The following is a 19601-nucleotide window of genomic DNA, read 5'->3' as shown; positions in this document are numbered from 1 at the left end:
ATACTTAATGATGAGAAACTTGATGCCTTCCTACTAAGATCAGGAACAAGAAAAGGATGTCTACTTTCACCACTCCTATTTAACATCATACTGGAAGTCATGGCTAATGCAGTAAAACAAGAAAAAGAAATAAACATGTAAAGACTGGAAAGGAAGAAATAAAACTGTCTTTGTCCACATACATATTTTAAAAGTTGGAAAAGTTTTGTTATATTTTCACTTGCCTTGTCCACTCCCCTCCCCAGCGTGGTGATGATCCCTGAAGACAGCAGCTCACATTCCTAATGTAGAACCCTGGTCCTTGGTTCCAGAGCAGACCTTACTTGTTTGTTTGTTGAGATGGGGTCTTGCTCTGTTGCCTAGGCTGGAGTGCAGAGGTGTGATCACAGATCTTTGCAGCTTCAGCTGCTTGGGCTCAAGCAGTCCTCCCACCTCAGCCTCCTGAGTAGCTGGGACCACAGGCATGCACCATAATGCCCAGCTAATTTTTGTATGTTTTGTAGAGATGGGGTCTCACTATGCTGCCCAGGCTGGTCTCAGACTCCTGGGCTCAAGTGATCTACCCACCTTGGATCTCCCAACAGTCATGAGCCACCATGCACTAACCCAGACCTTGTTCTTAAGGAATTGTATTGGTCCATTTTGACCTGAGAGCCGGTCGAAGGACTGATGGAAATTGACTGCTTTTGTTTCACCTAGCTTGGAATTTTCTCAAAGCAGAAAGGTGGCTATGGAGAGGGAATTTCTTACAAACATTAAAAGGCATATGAACAGTCTATTGCTGCCTGGGGCAAAAAAAAGTTAAAGCAAACAACGGACATACTGAAGTGTAGGAAGAAAGACCTAGAAGGGAGATTCTTTGGATAAGTAGGACATTGAGAAGCTCCTGTGTATATGGAGGAATTTAGAAAGCACTGATGGCCAGGGCAGGATGAATGTTTCAAAAAGACCTAAGATCTCAAGATTTCAACTTTAGCTGATCTTTAGGCTCAGTAAAAACGGGAAGTTAGGGGTATTGTGGAGTCGTAAATGGCTTTGCTAAGCACTGAAAGAATACCCCAACACAGAGCCAATCTAAAAAAACTAGGAGAACTTTTCTTCCTCCCTCCCTCCCTCATTTCCCAACCTTCCCTCCCTCCTTTCCTACCCTTCCCTCCCTTTCTTCTTTCTTTTTGAGACAAGGTCTTACTCTGTGGCCTAGAGTGAAGTGATATGATCATAGCTCACTGCAGCCTTAAACTCCTGGACTTAAGGGGTCCTCCTGTCTCAGCCTGCTGAGTAGCTAGGACTACAGACATATATCACCATGCCCAGCTAATTTTTTTAATTTTTTGTAGCGATGGGGTCTCACTATGTTGCCTAGACTGACCTTGAACTCCTGGCCTCAAGAGATCCTCCTGCCTGGGCCTCCCAAAGCACTGGGGTTACAGGCATGAACCACCATGCCTAGCCTGTCTTTTTCCTTTCCTTTTTCTCTCCTCTCCTTTATTCTCCTTTCTTTCTCTTTTTCTTTCCCTCCTCCCTCCCTCCCTCCCTCCTTCCTCTCTTCCTTCCTTCCCTCCCTCCTTCCTCTCTTCCTTCCTTCCCTCCTTCCTTTCCTCCTTTCTTTTTTTCTTTTTTTCTTTCTTTCTTTCTTTCTTTCTTTTTTTTTTTTTTTTTTTGGGGTGGAGTCTTGCTCTGTTGCCAGGCTGGGGAACTGTGGTGTGATCTTGGCTCACTGCAACCTCCAGCTCCCTGGTTCAAGTGATTCTCCTGCCTCAGCCTCCTGAGTAGCTGGGATTACAGGCATGCACCACCATATCCAGCTAATTTTTGTAGTTTTAGTAGAGACGGGGTTTCACCATGTTGGCCAGGATGGTCAGGATGGTCTCAATCTTCTGACCTTGTGATCCTCCCGCCTCAACCTCCCAAAGTGCTGGGATTACAGGCATGAGCCACCACTCCTGGCCCCTTTCCTCCTTTCTTTATCAGACAGGGTCTCACTCTGTTGCCTGGGCTTGGGTGCAGTGACATGATTATAGCTCAGTCAGCCTTAAACCCTTGGACTCAAAAGATCCCCATGTGTCAGCCTCCTGAGTAGATAGGACTACATGCATACACCACCATGTCCAGCTAATTAATTTTTTTTTTTTTTTTGTAGATATGGTATCTTACTATGTTGCCCAGGCTGCTCTCAAACTCCTGGCCTCAAGAGATTCTCCTGCCTTGGCCTCCCAACGCACTGGGATTCAGGCATGAGTTACAGTGCCTGGCCTTTCTCTCTCTCTCTTGCTCTCTTTTTCTTATTTCTCTTTATTTTTCCTTTTTCTTTCTTCCTCTTTCCTCCCTTCCTTATTTTGTTTCTTCTTTCCCTCTTCTTCCCTCCATTTTTTCCCCAAACCCTATCTCCCTTTTTTCCTTTCTTTTTTCCTTCTTTCTTTTTGCTTGAGACATTTAAGAAAATCTCTGTTGGCTGGGCATGGTGGCTCATGTCTGTGGTCACAGCACTTTGGGAGGCCAAGGCAGGCGGATCACTTGAGATCACGAGTTCGAGACCAGCCTGGCCAAAATGGTGAAACCCTGTCTCTACTAAAAATACAAAAAAAATTAGCCAGGCATGAAGTAATCCCAGCTACTCAGGAGGCTGAGGTAGGAGAATTGCTTGAAGCTGGGAGGCAGAGGTTGCAGTGAGGTGAAATTGTGCCACACACTCCAGCGTGGGTGACAGAGTGAGACTCCATCTCAAAAAATAGATAGAAAGAAAATCCCTGTCAAAACACCAGTTGACCAGAAAGTAAAGGAATAGAGACTTCAGAGATCACACACAACAAAGAATATAGTTCTTTGCAAAAATAGTTTAGAAAAGGCATTAAACAAGTAAATACTACTCACATAAAGCAACAAAAATAAATCATGAGGAGGGGGAAGAATTTGATTTTCGGACTTACCACATTGCAATATTTAAAACATTTGGTTTTCAACAAAATATTATAAAGCAATCAAAGAAACAAAAATGTATGACTTATACACAGGCTAAATGAACAGAAACTCTTCCGTTCCGTTCAATGACTGAGGAAACCCAGTCATTGGAATTACTAGACAAAGGCTTTAAAAACAAATGCTCAGAGGCCAGGTGCAGTGGCTCATGTCTGTCATCACAGCAGTTTGGGAGGCTGAGGTGGGTGGATCACTTGAGGTCAGGAGTTCAAGACCAGCCTGGCCAACGTGGTGAAACGTTGCCTCTACTAAAAATACAAAAATCAGCCGGGCTTGGTGGCAGGGGCCTGTATTCCCAGCTACTCAGGAGACTGAGGCAGGAGAATTGCCTGAACCCAGGAGGTGGGGGTTATCTAGGGGCATTCAGTAACAGATTTGAGTAGGTAGAAGAAAGAATTGGTGAACTTGAAGACAGGTCAATTGAACTTGTTCAGTTTGAGAAGCAGAAAGAAAAAATATTGAGGACAAATGAACAGAGCCTATGAGAACTGTGGGACACCGTAAAACATACTAACATACACAGAATATGGGTTCCAGAAGGAGAGGAGAAAATGAGGCAGAAAGAATGTTTAAAGAAATAGTGGCCCCAAATCCCCAAATTTGATGAGAGACATGAATATATACATCCAGAAATTCCAATGAATTCCAAAAAGGAGAAACATAAAAAGAGCCACACTAAGACATATAATCAAACTGTCAAAAGCCAAAAATAAAGTGAGAATCTTGAAAGCAGCAAGGGATAAGCAAGTTGTCACATACAAGAAACCTCAATAAGATTAACAGCTGATTTCTCTTCAGAAACTTTGGGGGCCAAAACACAGTGAAATGCCATGTTTAAAATATAAAAGAAAAAATGCTGTCAATGAGAAATGCTGTATTCAGCAAAATTATCCTTCAAAAATGAAGGGGAAGTAAAGACTTCCAGATAAACAAAAATGAGAGGATTTGTTGCTAGTAAATCTGCCCTCAAAAAAGTAGTAAAAGTAGTTTTGTAGGTGGAAATGAACAAGACAGTAACTTGAACGCATACAAAGAAATAAAGAACTCGGGTAAGGCAACTGCATCAGTAAATACAAAAGCTAGTGTTATTGTATATTTTGGTTTGTAACTCTTCTTAAAAATATATGACTTAAAATTCCAGTGTTATAGTTAATGGACGCACGTGTTTGAAAGAGTAGTTTATAATCACAAAAACATGAAGGGAGAGAGATGAAGCTGTATAGAGCAGAATTGTTATATACTATTGAAGCTAAGGTTGTATTAATTAAAAATAGATTGTTATAAATTTAAGAGGTTAATTATAATCCAAAGGGTAAACACTAAAGGAACAACCAAAAAAAAAAAAAAAAAAAAAAACTATACAGAAAAGGAAATGAGAAAGGAATCAAAGTGGCACACTACAAAAAATCAGGTATATACACAAAAAGGCAGTAATGGAGGAATTGAGGAACAAAAATATATGTCATATAGAAAACAAATAGCAAAACAGCAGAAGTGTGTCCTTTATCTATAATTACTTTAAATATAAATGGATTAAATTCTCCAATTAAAAGGCAGAGATTAACAGATTTTTAAAATCCCAATCATATGTTGTCTACAGGAGACTCACTTTAGATTCAAAGGTACAAATAGTCATGACCAGCCTGGCCAACATGGCAAAAACCTTGTCTGTACTAAAAATACAAAAATTAGCCAGTTGTGGTAGTGCACACCTGTAGTCCCAGCTACCCAGGAGGCTAAAGCATGAGAATCACTAGAACTCGGTGGCAGAGGTTGCCGTGAGCTGAAATAGCACCACTGCACTGCAACCTGGGTGACAGAGTGAGACTCTGTCTCAAACAAACAAAGAAACAAACAAACCAAAGATATAAATAGGTTGAAAGTGAAAGAATGGAAAAAGGTATTCCAAACAAATAGAAACCAAAAGATATCTGGGGTGGCTATACTAGTATCAGACAAAATAGATAGTAAGGCAAAAACTGTTCTAAGAGAAAATAAAGGACATTATATTGACAAAGGGATCAATTCATCAGGAAGATAAAAAAAATTTTTCTCTAGTACACAAGGATCACTCTCCAGGATAGATTATATATTAGACCATACAACAAATCTCAATAAATTAAAATATTGAAATCAAACCAATCGTAAGCAAAAAGAAAAAATCGGGAAGCATCACATTATCCAACTTCAAATTATACTACAAGGCTATAGTAACCATAACAGCATGGTACTGGTATAAAAGTAGATGCATAGATGCAATGGAAAAGAATAGAGAACCCAGAAATAAGGCCAAATACTTACCAACCAACCAATATTCAAAGCATACAAAAACATAAACTGGGGAAAGGACACCCTATTCAATAAATGGTGCAGGGAGAACTGGTTAGTCACACGTAGAAGAATGAAACTGGATCCGTGTCTCTCACCATGTACAAAAATTAAGATGGAATAAAGACTTACATCTAACACCTGAAACCATAAAAATTCTAGAAGACAACCTGGGAAAAACTCTTCTGGACATTGGCCTAGGCAAACAGTTTACGATTGAGACCCCAAAAGCAAATGCAACAAAATTAAATAAATGGGACCTAATTCAACTAAAAAGCTTCTGCAAAGGAAATAATCAGAGTAAGTAGACAACATACACAGCGGGAGAAAATATTTGCAAATTATGCATCTGACAAAGGACTAATATCCAAAATCTACAAAGAACTCAAATTAGCAAGAAAAACAAATCCCATTAAAAATGGACAAAGGATATGAATAGACATTTATCAAAAGAAGATACACAAATGGCCAACAAACATTTGAAAAAATGCTCCACATGACACTAATCAGCATGGAAATGTAAATTAAAACCACAATGAGATACCACCTTACCCCAGCCAGAGTAGCCATTATTAAGAAGTCAAAAAGCAATATAGATGTTGGAGTGGATGTGGTGAAAAGGGAACACTTATACATTGCTGGTAGGAATGTAAATTAGGACAACCTCTATGGAAAACAGTATGGAGATTTCTCCAAGAACTAAAAGTGTATCTACCATTCAATCCAGCAATCCCACTACTGACTATCTCCCCAAAGGAAAAAAAAAAAAAAAAGTCACTATATCAGACACCTGCATGCATTTTTTTTTTTTTTTTTTTTTTTTTTTTGAGATGGAATCTGGCTCTGTTGTTCAAGCTGGAGTGCAGTGAGTGGCACGATCTCAGCTCCCTATAACCTCTGCTGTCAGGTTCAAGTGATTCTCCTGCCTCAGCTTCCTGAGTAGCTGTGATTACAGGCATAAGCCACTACGCCTGGCTAATTTTTGTATTTTTAGTGGAGACAGGGTTTCGCCATGTTGGCCAGGCTGGTCTCAAACTCCTGGCCTTGAGTGATCTGCCCACCTCTGCCTCCCAAAGTGCTGGGATTACAGGCATGAGTCACTGTGCCAGGTCTGCATGCATATGTGTATTGCAGTGCAATTCACAGTTGTAAAGATATGGTATCAACCTAAGTGCCCATCAACCAATGAGTGGATAAAGAAAATGTGGTATATACACATGATGAAATACTACTCAGGCATTAAAAAAGAACAAAATAATGTCTTTTGCAGCAACTTGGATGGAATTGGAGGGTATTATTCTAAGTGAAGTAACTTAGGATTGAAAAACCAAATACTGCATATTCTCACTTATAAGTGGGAGCTAAACCCTGGGTATGCAAAGGCATACAGAGTGGTATAATGGACATTGTAGGGAGACAGTGAACTCAGAAGGGGGAGGTTTGGAGGTGGGTGAGGGACAAAAAACTACCTATTGGGTACAATGCACACCTACATGGGTGATGGGTGCATCCAAGTAGTGTACATTGCACCTAATAGGCAGTCTAAAATCTCAGACTTCTCTGCTACACAATTCATCCATGTAACCAAAAACCATGTGTATCCCTAAAAGTATTGAAATAAGCCGGGGCAGTGGCTCACATCTGCAATCCCAGCACTTTGGAAGGCCAAGATGGGAGGATCACTTAAGTCCAGGAGTTTGAGATTCGCCTGGGCAACATAATGAGACCCCGTCTATTAAAAAAAAAAAAAAAAAAAAAAAAGGAGTGGTGATGCATGCCTGCAGTCCTAGCTGCTTGGGAGGCTGATGTGGGAGGATCACTGGAGCCCAGGAAGTCAAGGGTGCAGTGGGCCATAACTGTATCACTGCATTCCAGACTACATGATAGAGCAAGATCTTGTCTCAAACAAACGGACAGACAGAATCCCCCCAAACAAAAAACAATTGAAATGAAAAAAAATTTAAAAAGAAACACACACACACACAAAACACACACAGAGCTATATATATATACATATATATAATGAATTCTACCACTTAAAGAAATATACATATACATAAAATTAGATGAAGTATCTTCACTGACAACAATAAAACGGAACTAGAAATCAATAACAGAGGAAGACTACATTTTTCAAATATGTGTAAATTAAACAGCATACTCTTTTTTTTTTTTTGAGATGGAGTTTGGCTCTTGTTGCCCAGGCTGGAGTGCAATGACGCAATCTCAGCTCACTGCAACCTCTGACTCCTGGGTTCAAGCAACTCTCCTCAGCCTCCTGAGTAGCTGGGATTATAGGCATCTGCCACCACGCCCAGCTAATTTTGTATTTTTAGTAGAGACAGGGTTTCTCCATGTTGGTCAGGCTGGTCGCAAACTCCTGACCTCAGGTGATCCACTCACTTTGGCCTCCCAAAGTACTGGGATTACAGGCGTGAGCCACCGTGCCTGGCCTTAAACAGCATACTCTTTTTTTTTTTTTTTTTTGAGACCAAGTCTTGCTCTGTCTCCCAGGCTGGAGTGCAGTGGCACAACCTCAGCTCAGCTCACTGCAACCTCCACCTCCCGGGTTCAAGCAATTCTCCTGCCCCAGCTTCCTGAGTAGCTGGGATTACAGGCACATGCCACTGCACCCAGCTAATTTTTGTATTTTTTGATAGAGACGAGGTTTCACCATGTTGGCTATGTTGGTCTCGAACTCCTGACCTCAGGTGATCCACCTGCCTCAGCCTCCCAAAGTGCTGGGATTACAGGCATGAGCCACCGTGCCCAGCCAACAGCATACTCTTAACTAATGGGTCAGAGGAAGAAATCACAAGGGAAATTAGAAAATATAAGATGAAAATGAAAAACATAATATAACAAAATTCACAGGATGCAGTGAAAGCAGTGTTCAGAGGGAAATTTGTACCTATAAATGCTTAACATTAGAAAAGAAGAAAGGTCTCAAATCAGTAACCTAACTTTATGCCTTAAGGAACTAGAAAAAGAAGAGCAGATAAAGCTAGCAGAAGGAAGGAAATAAAAAAATACTAGAACGAGATAAACAAAATAGAGGGTAGAGAAACAATAGAGAAAATGAACAAAATCAAAAGTTGGTTCTTTAAAAAGATCAACAAATTGACAAGCCTTTAGCTAGATTGAATAAGAAAATAAGAGTCAAATTACTAATGTCAGAAATGAGATTTGGGACATTTCTACTGACCTTATCGAAGCAAAAAGGGTTATAGGAGAATACCATAAGCAATTATATGCCAACAAGTTAAATAATCTAGGTGAAATGGACAGCACACAAATTGACTCAAGAAGAAATAGAAAACTGACCCATCAGAACAGATAACAAAAGATTGAATCAGTAATCAAAAACCTCCCAACAAAGAAAATCTCAGGACGAGGTAGTTTCACATGTGAATTCTACCAGTCATTTAAGGAAAGACTAACACCAATTCTTCCCAAACTCTACCAAAAAAGAGAAGAGGGAAGACTTCTGAGCTTATCCATGAGACCAGCACAAAACATCATAAGAAAATAAAACTATAGACAGATGTTCTTTAAGAATATAGATGCAAAAATTGTCATTGAGAGAGTAACAAACTGGAGCCAGCCAGAAGCATACTTAGCAGGATTATACACCACGATCAAGTGGGATTTATCTCAGGAAAGCAAGGGTGATTCAAAATACAAAAATCAGTCAATGTAATACACCAGTAGAATGAAGGAAAAAAGTTCACCTCAGTTGATGTAGAAAAAGCATTTGATGAAATCCAGCATTCTTTCATTATATATAAAAAAGTAAACTACAAATAGAAAGGAAATTCCTTAACTTCATAAAGGGCATTTATGAAAAAACCCACAGTTAGCTTCAGACTTAATTGAGAAAGACAAAAAGTCTTCCCCCTAAGATTAGGAACAAGACTAATATGACTGCTTTCACCACGATTTGACATTGTACTGAAAGTTCTAGCCAGAATCATCAGTCAAGAAAAAGAAACAAAAGGCGTCTAAATTGAAAAGAAAGAAGTAAAGCTATGGACATGCGTCAGAGATATTGTGGATTAAATTTCAGACCACAATAAAGTGAGTCATGTGATTTTTTTTTGTTTCCTGGTACATATAAAAGTTAAGTTTACATTATACTGAGTTTGTTAAATGTGCAATAACATTAGATCTAAAAAAAATGTATATACCTTAATTTAAAAATACTTTATTGCTAAAAAATGCCAACAATAATCTGAGCCTTCAGCAAGACATAATCTTTTTGCCAGTGGAGGGTCTTGCCTTGATGTTGATGGCTGTTGACTGATCAGGGTGATGGTTGCTGAAGGCCGGAGTGTCTGTGGCAATTTCTTAAAATAAGACAACAAGGAAGTTTGCCACATCAATTGACTCTTCCTTTCATGAAAGATTTTTCTGTAGCAAGTGATGCTGGTTGTTAACTTAGGAGAACTTCTTTCAAAGTTGAAGCCAATCCTCTCAAACCCTGCTGCTGCTTTTATCAACGAAGTTTATGGAATATTCTAAATCCTTTGTTGTCATTTCAACAACTTTCACAGCTTCTTCACCAGGTGTAGATTCCATCTCAAGAAACCAGTTTCTTTGCTCACCCATGAAAAGCAACTCCTCATCTCTTCAAGGTTTGTCATGAGATTGCAGCAGTTTAGTCACATCTTCAAGCTCCACTTCTAATTCTAGTTCACTTGCTATTTCCACAACATCTGCAATTACTTCCTCCAGTGAAGTCTTGAACCCCTCAAAGTCATCCGCGAAGATTGGAATCAACCTCTTCCAAATTCCTGTTCATGTAGATATTTTGATCTCTTGTGAGTCCTGAATGTTCTTAATGGCATCTAGAATGGTGAATTCTTTCCAGAAGGTTTTCAATTTACTTTACCCAGACCCATCAGAAGAATCACTGTCTATAAATACTATAAATACATATGCTATAGCCTTATGAAATATATTTCTTAAATAATAAGAGTTAAAAGTTGAAATGACTCCTTGATCAGAATGGATGTTTTATTAGCCGGCCTGAAAACAACTTCTTCATCTTTTTATACATCTCCACCAGAACTCTTAGGTGACCAGGTGCATTGTCAATGGGCAGTAACATTTTGAAAGGAATCTTTTTTTCAGAGCAATATGTCTTAACAGTGGGCTTAAAATATTCCATAAACCATGCTGTAAACCAATGTGCTGTCATCCGGGCTTTGTTGTTCCATCTCTAGAGCACAGGCAGAGTAGATTTAGATCTACTACAGATCATTCTTAAGGGCTCTAGGATTTTTGGAATGGTAAATGAGCACTGGCTTCAACTTAAAGTCACCAGCTGCATTACCCCCTAACAAGAGATTCAGCCTGTCCTTTGAAGTTTTGAAGCCAGGCCTTACTTTTCCCCTGTAGCTAGGAAAGTCCTAGATGGCTTCTTCTTCAGATATAAAGCATTTTTGTCTACTTTGTCACATTGAACATCTGTTGTTGAGTGTAGCCACTTTCATCAACTCTCTTAGCTAGGTCTTCTAGATAAGGCATTGCAGCTTCTCCATCAGCACTTGCTGCTTCATGTTGTACTTTTATGTTCTGGAGATACGTTATTTTCTCAAACCTCAAGAACCAACCTCTGCTAACTTTCAGCTTTTCTTCAGCAGCCTCCTCTCTCTCAGACTTCAAACAATTGAAGAGAGTTAGGGCCTTGCTTTGGATTAGGCCTTGGTTTTAAGGAATGTTGTGGCTGGTTTGATCTGTCCAGACCGCCAAAACTTTCTCCATATGAGCAATAGGGCTGTTTTGCTTTCTTATCATTTATGTGTTTACTGGAATAGCACTTTAAATTTTCTTCAAGAACTTTTCCTTTCTATTCCCAACTTGGCTAACTTTTTGGTGCAAGAAGTCTAGGCTTTCAACATGCTTTCCTCACTAAGCTTCATTATTTCTAGCTTTTGATTTGAAGTGAGAGACTTGCGACTCTTCATTTCACTTGAACACTTAGAGATCATTGTAGGGTTATTAACTGACCTAACTTAAATATTGTTATGTCTCAAGGAATAAGGAGGTCCCAGCAGAGGGAGAGAGATGGAGGAATGGCTGGTCAGTGGAGCAGTCCGAACATGCACATGTATTGAGTTTGCTGTCTTATATGGATCCGGTTTATGCCATCCCAAGCAATTAAAACAGTGTGAACCCCGAAAATCTGAGACAGGTCTCAGCAAATTTAGAAAGTTTATTTTGCCAGGGTTGAGAATGCATGCCTGTGACACAGCCTCAGGAGGTCCTGATGACTTGTGCCCAAGGTGGTCAGAACATAGTTTGGTTTTATACATTTGAGGCAGACAGGAGACATCATTCAAGATATGTAAGATGAACATTGGTTCGGTCTGGAAAGGTGGGACAGCTTAAGCAGGGAGAAGGGCTTTCAGGTCCTAGGTAGATAAGAGACAAATAGTTGCATTCTTTTGAGTTTCTCATCAGTCTCTCCAAAGGAGGCAATCAGATATGCATTTATCTCAGTGAGTAGAGGGGTGACTTTGAATAGAATGGGAGGCAGGTTTGTCCTACGCAGTTCTCAGCTTGACTTCTCCCTTTAGCTTAGTGATTTCGGTGCCCAGGATATTTTCCTTTTACAATAGTAACATCAAAGATCACTGATCACAGATAACCATAACAGATATAATAATAATGAGAAATTTGGAAATATTGTGAGAATTACCAAAATATGACACAGAAACATGAAATGAGCACACACTGTTGGAAAAATGACACCTATAGACTTGCTTAATGTAGGGTTGCCACGAAAGTTAAATTTGTGAAAAACTTGCAGCATCTGCACAGTGCAATAAAGTGAAGTGCAATAAAACAAGGCATGCCTGTATCTCTATTTGCAGATGACTTGGTCTTATATATAGGAAATCCTAAAAGAATCCATATACTCACACACACACAAGAGGTATTAAACAAATTCAGCAAAGTTGCAAGATACAAGATTAACAACAAAATCAATTATATTTCTTTTTTTCTCTGTACTGTATTAACTGAAAAAAATCAATTGTATTTCTATGCACTATCAATTAATAATCCGAAAAGGAAATTAAGAAAATTATCTTTACAAGAGCATCCAAAAGAATAAAATACCTAGGAAAAAAATTAAGGTAGTGAGAGATGAATACTGAAAATTACAAAAAAGAGACTTGAATAACTGAAAAGACATCCTGTGTTCATGGAAGAGAAGACTTAATCTTATTAAAATGGCAATACTTTTCAAAGCAATCTACAGATGCAATGCAATTTCTGTCAAAATTCCAATAGTTTTTTTGTTGTTGCAGAAATGAGAAAGGAGATCTTCAAATTCATATGGATGTGAAAGGGCCCTAAATAGCTAAAACAATATTGAAAACAAGGAACAAAGTTGGAGGACTTGCACTTTCTGACTTCAAAACTGACTACCAAGATATAGCAATCAAAATAGCATGGTACTAGCAATAGGATAGACATATAGACCAAGGGAATAGAACTGAGAATCTAGAAATAAATTCAAATATCTATGGTCAATTGATTTTTTGACAAGGGGGTCAAGACCATTCAATGGGGAAAAAGTAGTAGTCTCTTCAACAAATAGTATTTGGACAACTTGGTATTCACCTGCAAAAGATTGAAGTTTGACACCTACCTCACACCATGTACAAAAACAAACTAAATCAACAACCGAAATATAAGAACTAAAACTTTTAGAAGAAAACAAAGGGGTAAATCTTCATGAACTTGGATTTGGTAATGGATTCTTACACATGACATTAAAAGTACAGACAATAAAAGAAAAAACAGACAAATTGGACTTCATCAAATTAAAACATTCATGCATCTAAGGACACTATCAAGAAGGTGAGAAGAGGCTGAGTATGGTGGTTCATACCTGTAGTTTCAGCACTTTGAGAGGCCGAGGTGGGAGGATCACTTGAGCCCAGTTTGAGTTTAGACCAACCTGACGAAACCCTGTCTGCAAAAAATACAAAAATTAGCCAGGTGTGGTGGCATGTGCCTATGGTCCCAGCTACTTGGGAGGCTGAGGTGTGAGGATCGCTTGAGCCTGGGAGGTTGAGGCTGCAGTGAGCCATGGTCGTGCCACTACACTCCAGCCTGGGTGACAGAGCAAGACCCTGTTTTGAGAAAAAAAAAGTGAAAAGAAAATCCATAGAATGAGAGAAAATATTTGCAAATTTTATATCTGGTAAACAATTGATATCTAGAATATATAAAGAACTTCTGCAACTCAAAAGCATCAACAAAACAAGCAACCCAATCTAAAAATGGGCAAAAGACTTACATAGACATTTCTCCAAAGTAGATATTACAAATGGCCAATAAGCACATGAAAAGATGTTTCACATCACTAGTCATTAGGGAAATGCAAATGAAAACCACAATGAGATACAATTTCACACCTATTAGAATAGTTATTATTAAAAAACAATAAAAAATGGGGCCGGGTGCAGTGGCTCATGCCTGTACGCTAGCACTTTGGGAGGCCGAGGCAAGTGAATCAGTTGAGATCAGGAGTTCGAGACCAGTTTGGCCAACATGGTGAAACCTCATCTCTACTGAAAATACAAAAATTAGCCAGGTGTGGTGGCGGGTGCCAGTAATCCCAGCTACTCGGGAGGCTGAGGCAGGAGAATCGCTTGAACCTGGGAGGCAGAGGTTGCAGTGAGAAGATCATGCACTGCACTCCAGCCTGGGTGACAGAGCAAGACTCCGTCTCAAAAAACAAACAAACAAGCAACAACAACAAATGGACAATAACAAGTGTTGGTGAAGATGTAGATAAATTAGAACTATTCTGCATTGCTTGTGGGAGTGTAACAGTGGGACAACTACTGTGGAAAACAGTTTGGCAGATTCTCAAAAAGTTAAACATAGTATTCCATGATCTAGCAATTCCAATTCTGGGTATATACACAAAAGATTGGAAAGCGGGGACTCAAACAGATACTTGTATGTGCATACATGTTCATAACCGCATTATTCACAATAGTCAAAAGGTGGAAGCAGCCTAAATGCCCATCAACAGATGAATAGATAAACAAAATATGGTAGATGCATACAATGCTATATTATTCATCTTTAAAAAGGAATAGAATTATATTTTTAAGTCAGAAACCAACACATGCTAGAAATAGAATTCTGCTGTTCTGTTCCCTGTGCTAGAAGGTGGAATGAACCTTGGAAACATTCCATGAAGTGAAATAAGCCAGACACAAAGGGACAAATATTGTATGATTTCACCCATATGAGATACCTAGAATAGGCAAATTCATACCATCAGAGAGTAGACTAGAGATTACCTAGGGTTGCAGGGAGAGGGCAATGAGAACTTACTGTTTATTGGGTACAGAGTTTCCATTTGGGATGATGAAATCCTTCTGGAAATGCTAGTGATAGTTGTACAATATTGTGAATGCGCTTAGTGCCACTGAACTGTACACCTTAAAATGGTTAAAAATAATACATTTGATGTGTATTTTACCACAATAAAAAGATACAAAATACTAAAAACTAAAATAAACAAAAAAACACTACTAAATTATACACTTAAAAATAGTGAATTTTGTGGTATTTGAATGATATCTCAATTTTAAAAATTAATGAGCTGAACTGTTGGGAAAAGAGCCACAGAATAACACCAAAAACAGCAGAAAGAAGGAAATAGTAAAGATAAGAGTAGAAATTGATGAAAGAGAAAATGAAGATTCAATAGAATATATTTAGAAAGTATCAACAAAACCAAAAGTTAGCTCTCAGAAAATAATTATAAAATAAAGAACTTTCTTCATGAGACGATCAAGATAAATAGAAGCCCTAAATTACGAATTAAAAAGGGAAGCATAGATACAGTAGATATCAGAAATCTAACAATTTTATGCCAATAAGTTTGAAAACCTAGCTGAAATAGATAATTTTCTTTAAAAAATTATAAAACTGACTCTCAGTAAGAAAGCAAAAACCTGAAATAAATATTATATATCCTTTAATGGCTATAAAGCATTGTCTTAGTTTAAAATTTCTACTACCCAAAACAAACAAACCTGGACTATATGGTTTACCTGCATGGAAGATATAATTATAAACATATAAAACTGTCCAGGCGTGGTGGCTCACACCTGTAATCCCAGCACTTTGGGAGGCCGACGCAGGCAGATCACTTGAGGTCAGGAGTTCGAAATCAGCCTGGCCAACATGGTGAAACCCCATCTCTACTAAAAATACAAAAATTAGCCAGGCGTGGTGGCAGGCGCCTGTAATCCCAACTACCTGGGAAGCTGAGTCAGGAGAATTGCTTGAACCTGGGAGGCAGAGGTTGCAGTGAGCTGAGATCGTGCCACTGCACTCCAGCCTGGGTGACAAAGTGAGACTCTGTCTCAAACAAACAAACAAACAAACAAAAAACTATAAAAAAGGTGAAAAGTCAATGTGATAAGTTGGTGTGGGAGAAGATATTTGTAACACATACAACAGGCAAAGCATTAGGATTCAAAATGTATAAAAGATGTCTTCCTGATCAATAAGAAAAAGACAAAACAATCCAGCAGAAAATTTGGCAAAAGATTAGAAACAGGCAATTCATAATTTAAACATATAAAAATGCCCAACTTTATTCATAATTAGAGAAACAAAAATTTAAAAATAGGATACTATTTCATATTCGTCAGATTGATGAAGTTTGACAGTCAAAGTGTTAGCAAGGATGTAGAACAAGAGGAACATTGCTGATATTAAAGTAGATTGGTTCAATAACTTCAGAAAACAATTTGCCCATATATAGTGAAGTTAAGACATTCATATCCTACAGTGCAGTAATTCCACTCCTAGGTATATATCTGAGAGATACTTTAGACATGTGTACAATAAAACATACAAGAATCGTTTTGAGATATCTTAAAAATGTAAATTAGATCACTTCCTTCCTCAAAATCCTCCGAGGCTGAGATTAAAATTCAAAGTCCTCACCAGGCCTACAAGGCATGACAGTTTGCTTGTCTAACCACCTCTCCTGCTCTGCTCTCCCTGTTTCTGTTCTAGCCCTGCTGACTTTGCTGTTCCTTGAACGGCCTCTTTTTCTCCCTAGGGCTCTTGGACTCACCATTCCTTCACTTCCTCAAAGTGTTCCCCCCAGTTTTTATTTTGTCTCGATTCCTGGGTTCAGCGAGATCTCTGTTGACCACCTTTCTTTCCCTCCCTCCCTACCTCCCTCACTTCCTTCCTTCCTTTCTTCCTTCCTCCCTCCCTCCTTTCTTTCTTCCTTCCTCCCTCCCTCCTTTCTTTCCATCCTCCCTCCCTCCCTCCCTCCCTCCCTCCCTCCCTCCCTTCCTTCCTTCCTTCCTTCCTTCCTTCCTTCCTTCCTTCCTTCCTTCCTTCCTTCCTTCCTTCCTTTCCTTCCTTCCTTCCTTCTTTCCTTCCAATACATATTAGATATACATATTTTGGGCTACATGTGATAACTTGATACATTCATATAATCAAATCAGGATAATTGCCTTAAATATTTATCTTTTTCTTATGCTAGGAACATTTGAATTATTCTCTTCTACTTATCTTGAAATGCACAATAGATTGATGTTAACTATAGTCACTTCATTGATCTATGGAACATTAGGTCTTATTTCTTCTCAGTGTATATTTGTAACCATTAACCAACCTCTCTTCATCCCCTGCCCTTCCTGGCCTCTGGTAACCACCAGTCTACTCTTTATCTTCATGAGATCCACTTTTTTAGCTCCCATAGATGAGTGAGAACATGTGATATTTGTCCTTCTGTGTTTGGTTGCTTCCATCTTTTCTAAAGTAGCTGCTAGGACTGCCTCTTCTTCTCCAACCTGGTGAGTCCCTTTATCTCCTTTGGCTGGTTTATTTTCCTTCCTGCCTGACATTATATTCTATATACATTTGTTCCAGCATTTATTTCTGTCTCTCCTACTAGACTGTAAGCTTCCTGGGGGCTGGACATTTTCTGTCTTACTCATTGTTGCATTTCCCAGTGCCTAAAATGATGTTTGCTTGGTACAGGATGGGTGCTCAATCACAGCTCTTCCAGTGAGTGAATGGATTTGCGTGATAGTCAAGATGTGATGGGAAGGAAACACTTAGATGACACAAAGAGTACTTCTTGATAAAAGCAAAGCCATTAGAGTTGTAGATGCATGAAAAGAATTTGAAGAAGATTGGTTCATAAACTAAAAGAATATTCTTCAGAAACAGATTGAATATGTATGATTAAGTTAATAGATTAAACAGAAATAGATATCTGTGTATTTCATCTATATTCCTAAAAGTTTGTATATTCAGGTTGGTCAGAAAACTCTTGGGACCTTCCCTTGGGAAACCTTATATTCAGGTTGAGTTGCAGTATGCTAGAGCCTATACAGTCATTCTGTCTGCCAGGCAGTCATTCCCAAGTACCCAGGGTCACACCCAGCCCCAGGCATAGGGCCACGGGGTAGGAAGGACAGAGAAGGGGAAGGGAGTCAGGCACACTAAATGTCCGCTGTGTGCCAGGAACTCTGCCTGGGTTTCTCTGTCACATGGGTGACTTAGGAGCACCCCTTCCAGGGCTCAGGCAGGGAGCAGGCCAGAGCTCTAGGGCTGTGCAGCTCGGTCTGACTTCTCCAACCTTTGCTACCCCTGTAGCTCTCGGAGATCTTCTTTGTGTCCATCTGCACATCTGAGTTGTCCATGAAGCTCTATGTGGACCCCATCAACTACTGGAAGAATGGCTACAACATGCTGGATGTGATCATTATCATCATTATGCTTCTCCCCTATACTGTCCGCGAGCTCATGGGCAGACAGTTCAGTTACGTGCATATCGCTGATGGCATGCAGTCCCTGCGTATCCTCAAGCTTATCGGCTATAGCCGGGGCATCCGGGTGAGTGCGCTGGGGGTGCCATGGTGCTGGGAGGGCAGGCTGTAGGCCCATTTGCCCCGAAGGCCCTAAGGAAATAATGACTGTACTACCATCTTCCAGTTGTTGAGTCCAACGTGTGTGGCAGGTTGATCTTTACCAATATTATCTCATTTACTCTTAAAACAATTCTAAGAATGGTATTATTAGCTCCATTTTACAGATGAAGAAATTGAGGTCACCCAGCAGTGAAATGTCAGAGCTGAGATCTGAAAGGTGTGTCTGACTCCAGAGGCCACATCTGAACTTTTCCTCTCTCTTGTGCTGCGAAGTGCCTGATTTTCTTATGCTACACATCCTTTGAACTACATACCCAGGACGCCTCAGCTTTTTGGTGGCCCAGGCCACTAGCTGCTTTCCCCAAATAGCTGAGAGTCTGCTGCTGTCTTGCTGGGAATAGTCTCTGTGCTTCTGTAAGGTGGCTCTGGAAGGGCTACTGCTGCTGAGAAGTCTTTCTGGGTTGCTGAAAACCATGCAGTGACCAACACTCCCTTGACTCAGAGGCTTCAGAAAGAACCTCAGGGCTGCCCCCCTGCCCTGAATGGTGCCCTCAGGCACTTGTCCTGTGCACAGTAGGTTCACCTAGCTCTGCACCCAGTGTCCATGCTTCTCCAGGCGGGGGCTGATCTGGGTTCCTGTGTTCAGTCAGGGTGTGTTGACCTGTCCTGTCAGGGGCTGCCCCTCGCCTGGGCTTGGGTGGCTTGCTGTCTAGGGCCTGGCCCCACATTCTGGGAGCCCCAGACCTGGGTAGAGAAGAGAAGGGGAGCATTAGAGGTCTCCCCTGCCACGCATACACCTTCGTTTGTTTCTTGCTGTCATGTAAGCAAGCGCCTGCCTGTGTGTGTCCCCTCTCAAACAACGCAATCCAGCCTGCCCTCTCCTTCTCTTCATGGTGAACCTTCTGGGGAAAAGTGTCTGTACTTGCAGTCCCACTTCCCTGTCCATCATTTATGCCCTAGCTGCTTTCCCTACACTCCAGAATATCTAGCCTCTCTGAGGTTGCCAGCATCCTCCTTGTCTTCAAATCCAGTGGCCAGTTCCCTTGGCATCCTTGTCACTCCTTTCTCTTGGTTTTCCTCCAGCCTGACTTGTCAGGAGTGTTTATCCTTTGCCTGGCTCATACACGCTGTTTTCTCAGGGTGGTCCCTGAGTTCTCCTCCTCTGCTCCCTCTGCACATCCTCTCTGGGTGATCTTTTCCACTTTCCAGGACCTTCTACCTGCCTACCCCTCTCTCTTTGACCTTTAGACCCAACTGCACCCTGGGCATCTCACAGGCTTCTCAAATTTGATGTGTCTAAACTGAACTTGTCACTCACCCCCATCCTCAACCTCAAATCCCAAACCCTGG

The 19601-nt window shown here is 40.2% G+C and overlaps 1 protein-coding gene across 1 annotated transcript in view; it reads left to right on the top strand.

The window, feature by feature from the left end:
* Positions 1–19601, top strand: part of CATSPER3 (cation channel sperm associated 3) — a 51511-nt gene that overhangs the window by 18151 nt on the left and 13759 nt on the right. The window contains exon 3 of the mRNA XM_008014481.3: positions 17977–18216. Coding sequence (XP_008012672.1) covers positions 17977–18216 — 240 coding nt within the window. The remainder of the gene's footprint in view (positions 1–17976; positions 18217–19601) is intronic.

The sequence above is a fragment of the Chlorocebus sabaeus genome, chromosome 23 (assembly GCF_047675955.1).
Source record: "Chlorocebus sabaeus isolate Y175 chromosome 23, mChlSab1.0.hap1, whole genome shotgun sequence".
Classification (NCBI taxonomy): Eukaryota; Metazoa; Chordata; class Mammalia; order Primates; family Cercopithecidae; genus Chlorocebus; species Chlorocebus sabaeus.
The sequence above is the reverse complement of the archived record's forward strand: the minus strand, read 5'-3'. Positions and strand labels throughout refer to the sequence as shown.